General features: G+C 38.9%; 1 protein-coding gene across 1 annotated transcript in view; it reads left to right on the top strand.

Moving 5' to 3' along the window:
- Nucleotides 1-14,664, top strand: part of LOC113027274 (hydrocephalus-inducing protein) — a 75,905-nt gene that overhangs the window by 59,840 nt on the left and 1,401 nt on the right. The window contains 30 exon segments of the mRNA XM_075410379.1: nucleotides 3,642-3,865; nucleotides 3,973-4,121; nucleotides 4,265-4,388; nucleotides 4,390-4,455; nucleotides 4,624-4,720; nucleotides 6,849-7,052; nucleotides 7,055-7,078; nucleotides 7,183-7,213; nucleotides 7,215-7,320; nucleotides 7,927-8,092; nucleotides 8,275-8,353; nucleotides 8,355-8,393; nucleotides 8,495-8,533; nucleotides 8,535-8,631; nucleotides 8,738-8,878; nucleotides 10,035-10,183; nucleotides 10,185-10,266; nucleotides 10,556-10,644; nucleotides 10,646-10,691; nucleotides 10,773-10,937; nucleotides 12,470-12,514; nucleotides 12,516-12,574; nucleotides 12,704-12,851; nucleotides 13,467-13,536; nucleotides 13,539-13,575; nucleotides 13,732-13,902; nucleotides 14,187-14,313; nucleotides 14,316-14,344; nucleotides 14,429-14,483; nucleotides 14,485-14,661. Of these exon segments, the coding sequence (XP_075266494.1) occupies nucleotides 3,642-3,865; nucleotides 3,973-4,121; nucleotides 4,265-4,388; nucleotides 4,390-4,455; nucleotides 4,624-4,720; nucleotides 6,849-7,052; nucleotides 7,055-7,078; nucleotides 7,183-7,213; nucleotides 7,215-7,320; nucleotides 7,927-8,092; nucleotides 8,275-8,353; nucleotides 8,355-8,393; nucleotides 8,495-8,533; nucleotides 8,535-8,631; nucleotides 8,738-8,878; nucleotides 10,035-10,183; nucleotides 10,185-10,266; nucleotides 10,556-10,644; nucleotides 10,646-10,691; nucleotides 10,773-10,937; nucleotides 12,470-12,514; nucleotides 12,516-12,574; nucleotides 12,704-12,851; nucleotides 13,467-13,536; nucleotides 13,539-13,575; nucleotides 13,732-13,902; nucleotides 14,187-14,313; nucleotides 14,316-14,344; nucleotides 14,429-14,483; nucleotides 14,485-14,661 (3,035 nt within the window).

Here is a 14,664-nt window from a genome sequence, read left to right as displayed (position 1 = left end):
CTGCCTGCGCTTGGATCCTCATTTATTCCACACGGCTCGCCTCGGCAGCCGTGACAGCTTTATAAGAAAGCCCTCCGCAAAGCCAGAACATCTTACTATTCATCACTGATTGAAGAAAATAAGAACAACCCCAGGTTTCTCTTCAGCACTGTAGCCAGGCTGACAAAAAGTCAGAGCTCTGTTGAGCCAACCATCCCTTTAACGTTAACTAGTAATGACTTCATGAACTTCTTCACAAATAAAATTTTTATCATTAGAGAAAAAATTACCAATAATCATCCCACAGATGTAATATTATCTACAGCTACTTTTAGTACCGTTGATGTTAAGTTAGACTCTTTTTCTCTAATTGATCTTTCTGAGTTAACTTCAATAATTATTTCCTGCAAACCATCAACGTGTCTTTTAGACCCCATTCCTACAAAACTGCTCAAAGAAGTCCTGCCATTAATTAATTCTTTGATCTTAAATATGATCAACCTATCTCTAATGATCGGCTATGTACCACAGGCCTTCAAGCTAGCTGTAGTCAAACCTTTACTCAAAAAGCCATCTCTAGACCCAGCAGTCTTAGCTAATTATAGGCCAATCTCCAACCTTCCTTTCATATCAAAAATCCTTGAAAGAGTAGTTGTCAAACAGCTAACAGATCATCTGCAGAGGAATGGTTTATTTGAAGAGTTTCAGTCAGGTTTCAGAGTTCATCACAGCACAGAAACAGCTTTAGTGAAGGTTACAAATGATCTTCTTATGGCCTCTGACAGTGGACTCATCTCTGTGCTTGTCCTGCTAGACCTCAGTGCAGCATTCGATACTGTCGACCATAATATCCTATTAGAGCGATTAGAACATGCTGTAGGTATTACAGGTACTGCACTGCAGTGGTTTATCTATCTAATAGACTCCAATTTGTGCATGTAAATGGAGAGTCCTCTTCACACACTGAGGTTAATTATGGAGTTCCACAGGGTTCAGTGCTAGGACCAATTCTGTTTACATTATACATGCTTCCCTTAGGCAGTATCATTAGAAGACATAGCATACATTTTCACTGCTATGCAGATGACACCCAGCTCTATCTGTCCATGAAGCCAGATAACACACACCAATTAGTTAAACTGCAGGAATGTCTTAAAGACAAAGACCTGGATGGCCGCTAACTTTCTGCTTCTTAATTCAGATAAAACTGAGGTTATTGTACTCGGCCCTGAAAAGCCTAGAAATATGGTATCTAACCAGATTCTTACTCTGGATGGCATTACCTTGGCCTACAGTAACGCTGTGAGGAACCTTGGAGTCATTTTTGACCAGGACATGTCCTTCAATGCACATATTAAACAAATATGTAAGACTGCGTTCTTCCATTTGCGCAACATCTCTAAAATTAGAAATATCCTGTCTCAGAGTGACGCTGAAAAACTAGTTCATGCATTTATTACTTCCAGGCTGGACGACTGTAATTCATTATTATCAGGATGTCCAAAAAACTCACTGAAAAGCCTTCAGCTAATCCAAAATGCTGCAGCAAGAGTCCTGACAGGGACTAGAAAGAGAGAGCATATTTCTCCTGTTTTGGCTTCCCTTCATTGGCTTCCTGTTAAATCCAGAATTTAATTCAAAATCCGGCTCCTCACATACAAGGTCTTAAATAATCAGGTACCATATCACCCTATTAGAGCACTTCGCTCTCGCTCTGCAGGCCTACTAGTTGTTCCTAGAATATTTAAAAGTAGAATGGGAGGGAGAGCCTTCAGTTTTCAGGCCCCTCTTCTGTGGTACCAGCTTCCAGTTTGGATTCGGGAGACAGACACTATCTCTACTTTCAAGATTAGGCTTAAAACTTTCCTTTTTGCTAAAGCATATAGTTAGGGCTGGACCAGGTGACCCTGAATCCTCCCTTAGTTATGCTGCAATAGACATAGGCTGCTGGGGGATTCCCATGATGCATTGAGTTTTTCCTTTCCAGTCACCTTTCTCGCTCACTATGTGTTAACAGACCTCTCTGCATTGAATCATATCTGTTATTAACCTCTGTCTCTCATCCACAGCATGTCTTTTATCCTGTCTTCCTTCTCTCACCCCAACCGGTCGCAGCAGATGGCCGCCCCTACCTGAGCCTGGTTCTGCCAGAGGTTTCTTCCTGTTAAAAGGGAGGTTTTCCTTCCCACTGTTGCCAAAGTGCTTGCTCATAGGGGGTCATATGATTGTTGGGTTTTTCTCTGTATCTATGAAGCGCCTTGAGGCGACTTATGTTGTGATTTGGCGCTATATAAATAAAATTGAATTGAATTGAATTGAATTGTTTTTATTATAGATATAGATATATACTGCCCATGAGTGTATAGTAATTAAATCGTTCTTTTAGCTGTCATTAAGTAGAATTCTTTTTTTTTTTCATGCAAACATTTGTTTATTAATTTTTTTTCTCCTGTCAAAAAGGTTTGTCTGATAATATAGTTTCTGGGCTTTCAAAATTGTATATTCCCGAGATTTGATGAGTTAGTTAATTACGAAGAGATATTTTGACCCACTACTAACTCTGAAATACCTCCCCCGTTGTCCGTGAAAAGAAGTTTATAGTGCTGAAGCATTATAGTTTTCATAATGTTAATGATTAAGTGTTAATGTAATCCTAATAATTTGGGGCTTTTTGTTTTGTTTTTAACACAATAACAGGAAAAAACCTTTCAGGGAGGTCTAGTCTTTCCAGCGCGACAAGAGTCTTTCCAGAATTTTCTACAGTTGAGAAACTACTGGTGAATTTTACAGCAGTGATGGAGGATAACACGTTACCCTGTGTATTTGTTTTGGCCATAATTGCACTGTTTGTCATTTTGAGATTATTCAGCCTTGTGTAATTAAATCATGAATAATCATAAAACAGTCCTGATTTTTTTTGTGTTTTAATTGATCAAACTCATTTGAGTTTTTGCACAAGAGAAACACTATTTCACAGCATCACACGCAGGTCTTTATTTAATCCCACGCTTGTTACAGCAGAACAAGGGACAAAAAGAAAAAGTGATTTTGAGATATATTAGAAAAAACAATAACTGTAATTACAGAAACTGAGCCACGATTAATATAATTGGTTTCAACCCCATAGTTCCTGTTAATGACTATCAAATCAAAGTGTGCTTTGAAAAGGTCTGTGAATCTGATCACAAAAATATTTATATATTATATTTTCTAATTGTTTTGTAAAATATTTATAATATAAATATTTAAACACCAAAACTGTCTTTGGTGTTTCCTTTTTCTCTTTTTTTCACCAAGCAAACAGTCCATCCACTGATTGTGCTGTTTGACATTAAATTAGATTAATTTTGTTATTTTTGTTCTCATTGAAAGCTTCCTCAGTGTCTCATTAAAATATGCAAATTTCTTCTGACAACACAGTGCTCATTTTTCAAGGAACCACCGTTAGCCTGGTAACCAAACATTTTCACCAATCAATTCTCAATTGATTGGTGAACTTGACCAGAGTCAGTTCTATGCTCACTGCAGGCGGATTTAAAGGGCTCTACATCAAAAGTAAAAGTGAATGAAAATGGTATTTGTCAATGAATTTAAGCTCATTGCTCTTTGACTACTGTTGCTTTAACGGATAATTTATCTCTGTTTTCGCTTTTTGTTTCCAGGCATAGTGTTAGACATGGCCTCCATCCTTGAGGAAAACCATCTGTGCCCCAGAAGTAGCCAGCTTTCCTCTGAGCAGTTTTGCAATGCTGAATCCTTCTTTGTACAGGATGAAAACAGATTTACCTTCAACAAAATTCAAACCAGCCAAGCTTGCTTCAAACTCGCCAACAGCAGCAAGTTTCCCTGTGTGCTCATCTTAGCCATCAAAAGTGTTGGGCCCAAGGTGAGGCATTTAAAGTCTCATGGATAAATGTTTACAGGACTATCTCTCATTGTGGTACAGTATAAAGAAATGTGATCAAATCATCTAAAAGATAATGTATTTTTTAGTTAATTGGACAAATCGAGGTGTGTGATATGCCTACAACAACACTGAGCTTTCCCAGCCAGTGGTACGCCTTTGCTGTTGTTACCTTCACACCTCAAACACAGCACTTACACAGTGCTGTGTTTGAGGCCCAAGTGGAGGAAAGTAGCAGGTAAACAACTATGTGACTGCTACTGTGGTGTTGTCTTTACTCTTCCTATGGATAGTCACCTCTCTTGGCACTCTCTTACTTAGTAGTAGCATCTCTTGTTTGCTCCTGCTGACTTCATGCTTTCTTTACTCTGCTGCATTCAGAATGACACCCACCATTAGGAACAGGGTGCTGCAGTTTGAGCTTCTAGGATAAGGCACCAGTGTTTGTGCGGTACGGCCAGCTCTGAGGAACACTGAAGGAGGCCCAGTGTTGCACTTCAGGCTGGGTACTTGTTGGGTGTAGACATACACTGTCTCTGGTGCTGTTAAATAATGGAAATGTGCGAGGTGAGGTGAGATGAGATGAGTTCAGTTCTTACAATTTTTTTTTATCTGTTTACTTGCTTTAAATACAAGAAAACCAAGATATAAATACATGAAATCTTTACAACACACTCATGAGCGTAACACAGGCTTGGTAGACTTTTGTGAATAAATGTACTTTCTGAAATTGTGTGTAGGTCCAGATTGACATGCTGGATAAACATGGTGTGTTCAACCTCAAAGCTGGTCTTGGGAGTAATAACATCTCCATTAACTCCACACAGCTTCCCTCAGGTAAAGCTCGAATCTGCCTACAATAAACTGCATCTCCTCTTCATTTAATTAATTAATAGGAGCTCATGCACAAATAAAGAGGTTAATATTACTTTAATTTGTGCCTTGTTCCCTTCCCATTAAGTATTGTTAGTGTTATTACTGAGGTTCAGAATTAAGGCCTGTTCACTGTGGTACATTATTCAGAGTAGCAACAGCACAGTAAAGAAGCCAGCCTATGAAAACCGTGTGTTTTTACAGTCATTTTACTTTGGCTTTCTGAAAACAAAGCTGAAACAGTTTTAATACAACCCTGTTCACTGAATCACCAACATTTTAGACCGTGAAGTTTGCCTGCTCAGTATCATCTAATGGTGATCTGAACTGAACTATTTGCAACACTTTAGATCAAATTTAATCTTATTTTAGTTCAACAAATGCACTGAAAACTAGTGGGTAAGCCTTTCTATGTGAAAAACCTATAATAGTAATTAATTTTATTTTTATTTTATTTAACCTTTATTTAACCAGGAATGTCCCGTTGAGATCAAAGACCTCTTTTTCAAGGGAGTCCTGGTCAAGAGGCAGCACATTTCAAGACAAATACATACGAACAAACAAAGTTAAAATTACACAAAACAATTACACATTATTGAGGCAGCCTGTAGGCCTTTGAGTTTAGTTTTAAAAACATTTAAAGACAACAATTCAGTTAGTTTCCAGTCTTTCTGTAACATGTTCCATGAAAAAGGCGCAGAGTGGACAAAGGCTTTCTTACCCAGCTCTGTGCGGACAAGGGGAACAGACAACAGCAGCTGATCATTTGAGCGCAAGGAGTAAGAACCACTATTTGTCCTTGTGACCAAAGTACAAATATAAGGAGGCAGCAATCCAAGCATAGCTTTGTAAATAAAAGTGTACCAATGCCCCTGTCTTCTAATGGCCAAAGAAGGCCATTTTACTCTTAAGTACAAATCACAGTGATGGGTCAGGTATTTACAATTGGTAATAAACCTCAAGGAAGCATGATACATCGTGTCCAACATTAGAAGACATGAAGAAGAAGCGTTCATATACAGAATGTCACCATAATCTAACACAGATAAAAAGGTTGCAGTGACAAGACGTTTTTTTACTGCAAAAGAAAAGCACTGTTTATTACGGAAGAAAAAACGAAGTTTAAGTCTCAGTTTCTTTACTAGTCTCTCTATATGTGGTTTAAAGGTGAAGGAGTCATCAATCCAGACACCAAGGTATTTATATTCATGAACTATCTCTATGACATTTCCTTCAAGGGTGGACACCACTGGAATAGGCTCCGGGACCTTCTTTGACTTGGAAAACAACATTAGCTTAGTCTTGTCAGCATTGAGAACTAATTTTAGCTGAATAAGTGAATGCTGGAAAGCAACAAAGGCTTTCTGTAAAGTTTCAATGGCCTGAGCAAGAGATGATCCATAACAGTAAATAACTGTGTCGTCAGCATAAAAATGCAAATTTGTGTCTGAGACATTTTGACCCAAGTCATTGATATATAAAAGGAACAGAAGGGGACCCAAAACTGAGCCCTGTGGCACCCCCTTGTGGACAGCAACAAATTTAGAACAAAGACCTTCAAGTTTAATGCACTGGGTTCTATTTTTCAGATAATTTGAGAACCACGCTAATGCATGTTCTGACAATCCAAGGCTGAGCAGTCTGTTTTTTAGGACTGCATGATCAACAGTGTCAAAAGCTTTTGAGAGGTCAATAAAGAGTGACGCACAGTACAATTTCTTATCAAGTGCCACAATAATATCATTTATCACTTTCATAGTGGCAGTGTTAGTACTGTGTTTTTTCCTGAAGCCTGACTGAAATTTGGAGACAATATCATTAGAGTACAAAAACTCTTAATTAGCCTCATCATATTCCAGTGTTCACTTGTACACTTTAAACCAGTATACTTTCTTTACTGACACCTAAGTTATTTTAATATATTGATGTTGACTTGGTTTCTTCTGTTTTTTTCCACTTCTATTATTGCATGGAAAATATACTTGAATCTATCTTTAGCCTATCATTTGGCTTGAGTTTTAAAACAATATTCCATTTTTATGTTGCACAATAAACACAGCGATTTCTTATTTTTGACATTTTTCCTCTCCAGCGCATAATGTGGTGCAAAGAGCCAACCTGACGCTGAATGTTAATGAACAGGTGGAGTTCCAGATCACCTTCTGCTCTGACAGACACCTGAGTGTCAAGGTGAAAATTTCACTGCAAGTGAAGGACAACCAGCGGAGCGATACCACAATACAAGTGAAACGAGACACTTATTTGGAAATCGTCTCTCTGGAAAACATCAGCAGGTCATGGATCAGAAAGATGATGAAGAAGGTATGAGCAGAGGGGAGGACAGAGATCGTTTGAACTGTAAGTCTTGTAATCTAGTAAAACAGAAGCTTGTAACCTTTCATGAATGCCCACATTATCTTTCACAGGTAATTATGAGGTGCTGAGTTTTGGTGACTGTAAACTTTAAATACCAAGAAGGTTTTGCAATGGCCAACCACAGCAGCAACCAGGCGGTGAGGTTTGAGTGGACACCTAGTGGACCTCATATCTGCTTTTCACCACAGGTAAACCATCAAAAAAGTAGAAGACTGAAAGACTGAAATTTTACATGATGGAACCAGGCTGGTGTATAGTTTTCAAATACTTTTTCATAGTAATCATAAACTGTATGTGATCAAAAGTCACTATATTCATTTTCCTAATAATATAATGCCAAACTAACACCTAGAAATGGTCACATATGAGATATAAATACTTATAACTCCAAATACCATACAACCATAGACAGCTGATTCACCCTATTCCCTTTCACAGAACCATTTGACCCTAGAACTGAAGAAGCTTCTTGGATGAGAGGTGAAACGTCTTCAAGCAACTTAAAGAAGTCCAGACGCTTTTCTTTCCAAGTTCCTTAGACAAGTAAAAATAGAAATTCGCACAGTGAAACAGCTTCAGTCCCTACAGCAATGACTGTGTCTAATAATATACTGTATCTCTCCCAATCTCACACAGTATGCTGTATTAGTCAATCTTTATTTCTCTTTTTTTTTCTTTTTTTTTCTGTCACAACTCCTCTGCTCTTCTTCATCTTTATTCGTCTCACACCTCTTCCTCATCTTTTTCTTGAAGTGATAGTCATGTATGAATATCTGCTTTGTCCTTGTCTGCAGATGTGTTTTGAATATGTTGCTGAGCAGCTGGATGCAGTGGAGTCATTCTGGACTTTTGTGACTGAGAACCCATCACTGTCTGTTCCCTTCCAGTGTGTGGGCACTGCTAGAGAACCACTCACCTATCTCGGCAGACCTCACCTTGCCTTTGGGGAACTGCTTGTTGGTAAATATAGTTGAGCCCCGCACACACATACAGACATAATAAATCTAAACCTTATTTTATGCAGGGATCAGTGTGCTCTCCTAGTATTTTCTTATTTTACTTTTATTGGTTACGTTTATTTTGAAGAGTGATTCTATTGAACTCTGTAAGTTATTTTGAATTGTGCTCATGTGCTTGTGAAGGACAAAAAGTGGAATAGGCCGTCAGTCTTGTGAATGGAGAGGAAGACCCATTGCATTTCTCTGTGGTTCCTTCATCAATGTGTTTTGTGGCCCATGGCTGGCACAGTGCCCCCCCAACAGACAGGTTAATGACACTGAACCTAATTAAATTTAAATACTTTCATATATACAGATAGCTTTGTTTTCTCCCTCATAGCATTTTGTTGTGAAATTTTTGGTGCAGGTTGCCATTAGTAGTGTCCTTCACACTTTCCTGTGAGGATATGCGAGGGTGAAGAGAAGTCACATTGTTTCACTATGAGGGGGGGCCTCAAAAACATTGTCCCCAACCACCAAGAAATTCTGGACTTTGGGAAGGTCAGCACACTGTAATGAAACAAATGAAATGAGCACATAGCCACATTTATAGTCAGCTTCCTTTAAATGCGAACTTAAAACATGACAGTCACATGACACATCACAGGTGGGGATTTCAGAGCAATCCACCTTTAATTTTCTGGTGTCCAAGTTTTCAAGATTCATTATAGAAGTGAACTTAGAACTAACAGTTCCCAGAGCACTGCAGCAGTAGTTGGTTACAAAACCACAACAAGCTAGCATTGAAGCTATTTTTTTTTCACCAGAGCATTTGCTAGTGTGAATTTTTACTGAGGTAATGTGCTTTAAAGGAACAGCAACATTTATTTAGTCCAAAATAAAAATTCATACTGACAGAGTGTGATGTTACTGGAGTATACCCTTATTTACCTATTGAAAAGAATAAAAAGGAAAACACCTTACACTTCAGGTGATCATTTTTATTGTAATCGCGTTACCATATTCAAGTGAGACCTTAAAAATAGATTATCTAGTAGAACTAAGTTTTGAATGATTTATTTTCTGATTTGCTGAGCTGCAAACATTTTGAACCTGTCACTTGTGACAATATCAAATTCTTCTTTCTAAGCAGTTCTTTGTAATGCACATCCCTCTCTTGGTTTATCTCATTAGGTGAAGCATGCGCCAACATTTACCTTTGATATAAAAGGCTGCAGTACCCAGTCTTAAATTCTCCTTTACAAAGTTCAGTTTTAGGAAGTACTTCTTTTATTGTCCTGGCATGTGCTCCTTCTGTTAAGGAGCACAGACGAAAGGCACACCGGGTGTGTCCAGTCTTTGGTTTTCCCCTGTTTCAGTGTCAGTCAATTCAAATTTAGCAGTTCACTGTGACAGTTTAATTAAAAAACAAGCAACCAAACAAAGAAACAAACAAAAAAGGACCAAAAATATGTTTTTAGGTACTTTCAAATGAGCACTTTTTGACAATTCATTCATTAAATTATACAGTTAAAGAGTTTAAAGATTCTTCAAGCAAAGGCTCTTCAAAATGCTGCTGTTTTCACACTCTTGCCTGGCTTGTTAGCTGGTAACCTTTTCTGACTGGACCGACTCCTGGTCTTTAATTCCTTTCATAGAGGGCAGCAAACACAATGCATGACATTTGGATAGTGGTTAAATTGGAACATATGCACATTCACATTTTTTTCCAGTTGATTCCAGTAACTGAATAATTGATGTCTGATGCACTTCACAGTGGCTGCAGCTACTTGTCACATAATCTTGTCCCAAGCTTCCCACAACAGGGAAGCTACGTCACCTGGAGGATCCAGAAACAATAGAGTCTTTCAATTTCCTGTTTCTTATCCCAATTAATTAATGTTGTAATTAACGGTCTCAGTTTTTGATGTATTAACAATACATGAGCTCAAAAATTTTGACAGTCTAAAACTAACTTCCTGGCCTTCCCACTCCTCAGCCTCCAGTGCCAGTTCAAGAACACTGACGTCCTTCAGATGAACTTCCAGCCAGATGTTTTGTCGGCTGGTGGTTTAATGGAGATAAGTGAGCCACGTCAGTATCATGAAACCCTCCTTCACCTTAGACAGCTGTGTCACGAAACAGGTGGACATACTTGGCCAAGGCATCGAGATCAAGGGGAGAAAGACTACATGAGTGCAATAGTAAGTAACGTTGGTTGAATATGCACCACTAATGAAACTGGGTTAAGAGGGAAGTTTTGGGGTAATATTGTAACATATATTTATATGAATGAAGCGTAACCTGAAACATACAGTTTTAATACCATCAAGCTTTCCACGGGATCACTGTATTGATGTTGTACTTTTAGATTTCTCCTTCCTCACTGTCTTAATTATGTTCTGCCGAGCCTCTCCATTTGACTTCATAATTTGATTTTAAAATATATCAAAATCTATATGTATTTGATATCTTTATGTCCTAGCTGGAAGTTGAGGATCCAAGGCAAAAGAAGGTGAAACTGGGTCCTCTGAAAATGGGTCAAAAGGGGGAAAAGCAGGTGGTTCTGGTAGCCTTCGTGCACCCTGATGCTCAGCACAGATAAACCAGTTAATCAAAAGGTATGCAAACAGACAACACAGACAACGCACACATAAACAGTGGGACACTAAAGCAACACTTAATGTCACCCTGTCTTCCAGGATCTATATTTCAGTCCAGCAGGTGAACTGCCGCTGAAGTTGAGCAGGGGTTCATGTGCTGTTCAGATCCATTTCTCACCTCATCAGCGCGTTCCTCCCTTCACTGCTGAGCTGAAGTTTGTAGGACTCCTGCACCCCCTGCTGACCATCCAAGGTTCCTGCCAGGTAGCCTGTTAAATACAGATACTGTCAGGGCTGGACTGGCCATCGGGCATACCGGGCACTTGCCCGGTGGGCGCTCGTGATTTTTCATTTTTATGGGCCGATGGGGTTTTATTTCTTTTCTTTTTTTTTTAACGGTATAAATGAATAGTGGTGGATTGGCCAGTTGGTCATGATCGACTCTGGGCTGGACCAATTACAGCCCAGAGTCGAACTTTAAAGTTTAGGTGAAAAGCAACGTGATTTCTCACGTACGACTTCAGCTAGAAAGTTGCTAATTCAATCATGAAACTGATCAATGATCAGCTGATCGGCTTTTCTCTCTGCGCCAGGAAGAGGAAACCGGCGGATGTCGCGCTAAACAACAGCAGCACGTTTAAGCTTGATCAGCTGTTGTTAGAATTTATTTAATATTAATTTCTAGTATCAGCTGATGTTTGCTGGAGCCACAGCTGTAAAGCTGCCGGTCATGATGTCGGTTTGTATATGTGGTGAGAGGGAAACATGAAGATGAAACCAGGAGATGTCCTTACTGAATCATCAGAGCTGAACAGGTGATGGAGAAACAGGTTTACCTTTTAGGTGACATGAACGAGTTGAAGGGAAGTTATGAACTGTTTCTGAGAGACAAATAACACCAGGATCCTTTTTTAGGTAGCTGACAGCTGGTAACTGTGCAGGGGCGGGTCTAGCAAAGTTTTGCCAGGGGGGCAGGTAGGGCATTAACAGGGAGAGGGGGGCACAAAGAAATACTTTTCTTTCTTATTCTCATTTAAAATGTCTAGCTTTTAATAAATAATTATCTGAATCTTACAACCAAAGTTTTCATATTATGTAAAATGTATAGAAATCCATTATTGTATTCAGTAAATATTAAGTCTAGTATATACCCTAAGTTATAGTATTCTATCCTTTGGGAAGGTACCATCTATGAAGTCTGCAATTCTGCTGAAGAAAGATGTTGAATCTATTTAATAACTGGAGAAAAATAATAGATTTCTGTGCATTTGTTTTATACGTGCATTAAATTAAAATTGGTTTTGTCAATTGAGCATCTTGAGGCAGAGGGTGGGGGAGTGGTTCCCTATTTTTTTTCTTTTCTTTTTTTGCTGGGAGTTGGCAACCCTATTAGTTAGGTATATGTAATTATAAATTAGGTTGTTTTATATTTTTGCTAAGTACTGTTTAGAATACCAGAATAGGGAGGATGGTGTAGGTTTAAGTTTATTATAAAGGTTTTATGGCTTTTCCCATAATACCATGGTGGGCCGGTCACTAGTCAAAATGCCCGGGCTGATTTTTTTGTCCCAGTCCAGCCCTGGATACTGTAATCATGTAGTCGAAAGTCTAATCGGGAGTACGTTTTTACACAGTTCCTTTAAAACAGAAAGAGAAAAGTTCTAATGAATTCTGAATGTTAACAGTAATACTATAACAAAGTAGGACTTGCTATATATGCCATATGCTATATTATAAGCAAGAATGTTAGCTCTGTATATCATATAGTCTTAATTTATTTCATGTAAAACTACCAGGATGTCAAAGTCCAGCTAGAAGAGAGCTACTTTGGAGCTGTAGTCCCAACGTTCCCAGATCAGGAAGAAGAATGTTACGATGAATACTGGTGACACTGGTGCCCAGTAAGATTAGACAGCAGTGACAAACACATCTTCACTCAGAAACATCAATATTGTGTTACTGCAGTTATCACAATGCTTCACATATTATAGCTGCATATATTTCTGCCTGTTTGCTTTTTTCCTTAACAGGTTTAAGTGGAAAACAGAGGATTTTCCTGCAGAGTTATGCATCATGCCACCTAATGTATATATCTGTCCAGGAATGGAGGTTCCCTTTCCAAACGACTTTTGCCTCTGTGTCACTGGCTCCTGCATCGCGGCCTCCACTAGCAAAGAGGTTTGACTCTTTTTTTCACCATTCTGCACTATATTTGTGCCAAAGGGAAAAGTACAGTGTTGACTAATATGATGAAAACAATAACATATTTGCTGTTTTAAGTTGATGATGATTTTATTCTGAATGTATCACAGATACAACAGCATAACTGAAAGCTTTTTGCACTCAGCAAAGCTAAAAGATTAGTTATCTGGGTATTGATTTTGAGGCTTTTCCAGAGGGAATACAATCTAAAAGGTGCCTTGTCAGCACTGTGACTACTTGGGCCTGGTTAGAGGCCAGCATCAGGTAATGAGAGACATTGATTCGGCTCATTTGGAACAGGCAGCAGCTGCTGACAGATTTAAGGATTTGTAAAAACTATTAGTCAGTTTCAATTAGCTGAGTAGTTCTGAGAAAAGGCTTTAGGAAATTTCTCATGTTATGTTATCTTGAGAATGAGTTACAGGCAATCTGATTTTATCATAAATGCAAAGATTAATTTCTGTGTTTGAGATAAAACCCTACGCTTGATCAGATTTCTCTCCCTGACAACATCCAATGTAACAAGATGATATAATGAGTTTATCTTCCCATATCAAATACTACTTGTAATGTAAGTGCTCCCACACACAGACCCTGTCTGTCCCCAACCCCACAATCCAGTGTTGCACCATCAAACCTGTCATTGAGGGCAAGCATTGGAGTTCTACCGATCTATGACTATGACTGCTCCTGGAAAAAACACACCAGGTAGAAGAGCCATCATCTAAATAGAATCTATCATTTATTTGAAAAACTGGGTATATTTAATACTTTTTTAATATCGAAAAGGTTACAGATAATAACACTATCTATGTAACTATAACAATTTAATTAGTCTCTGTTTATCCTTTCTCTTGCCTCAGGGATCTGCCTTTTTTGCCTTTCCTGATGGGGCAGGCGTGCTGTACACCTTGCAGGGAGCTGCCGATCCTCCTGTGGCAGAGAACACTATTGGGCATGAGCTACCTGCTAAAACTCACCACACAGTGTTGCTCCCTGTGCACAACTGGCTCTCTAGGCACCAGGGGTAAACACTTAGTCGGGAACTATTTACACTTGAGCTGCTCTTAAGTGATATCTCTCTCCTTAGCAGCTAAATCACCAACTAGTTTCAACTGTGTTGTCTAAACTGAGATGGACACACAAAATTTTACATGTTGAAATTTTCTTGTAGAAAATAAAAAGTAAAGTGTAGGAAAGGATCCCAGTTAAGCAAAGCTTTTTCGGTGCTAATATAGAAATCCATAGTTCCTGGCAAATTATGCAACAGATGTATAACAGAGCCATGAGTGTCCTCATCTGTGTTCTCAGGTTCCTTGTTCGTCTAGAGACAATGAAGCCTGACAAGCCAGATGCTACAGTGTCCCTCAAGGAAATCAAGTTTATTGATGTCCCTGCCCATGCTAAGAGGGACTATGACATGTTTTTTTTTTTTTTTTAACATACACAGAGGGACAGTATAACACCAAGGTTCACTCAAGCATACACATCCAGACTTGGATAACTATTTTTTTTAGCCTTGTTCTCACATCATCCTTTTATCTTCATCCTTGGGTGACATTCATTAATGATGAGACAGGTGAGTATTTGTTCTACCTCGTTATCTTCAAAGGCAACATCTCCAGGAGTCCTGTCCACCATCAAGCTGGGGAGACCTGTTTGTCAGGTGCCCTTGGCCACTATTGAAGTAGAGAACCCTCTGACCCAGACAGCCTGCCTTACTACTGAGTGTAAATGTCGTGGCATCATCGTCCAACTTCAGCCCAGTGTGCCAGGACAATCCAAGGTA

This window comes from Astatotilapia calliptera, chromosome 7, assembly GCF_900246225.1.
Source record: "Astatotilapia calliptera chromosome 7, fAstCal1.2, whole genome shotgun sequence".
NCBI classification, from domain to species: domain Eukaryota; kingdom Metazoa; phylum Chordata; class Actinopteri; order Cichliformes; family Cichlidae; genus Astatotilapia; species Astatotilapia calliptera.
The sequence above is the reverse complement of the archived record's forward strand: the minus strand, read 5'-3'. Positions and strand labels throughout refer to the sequence as shown.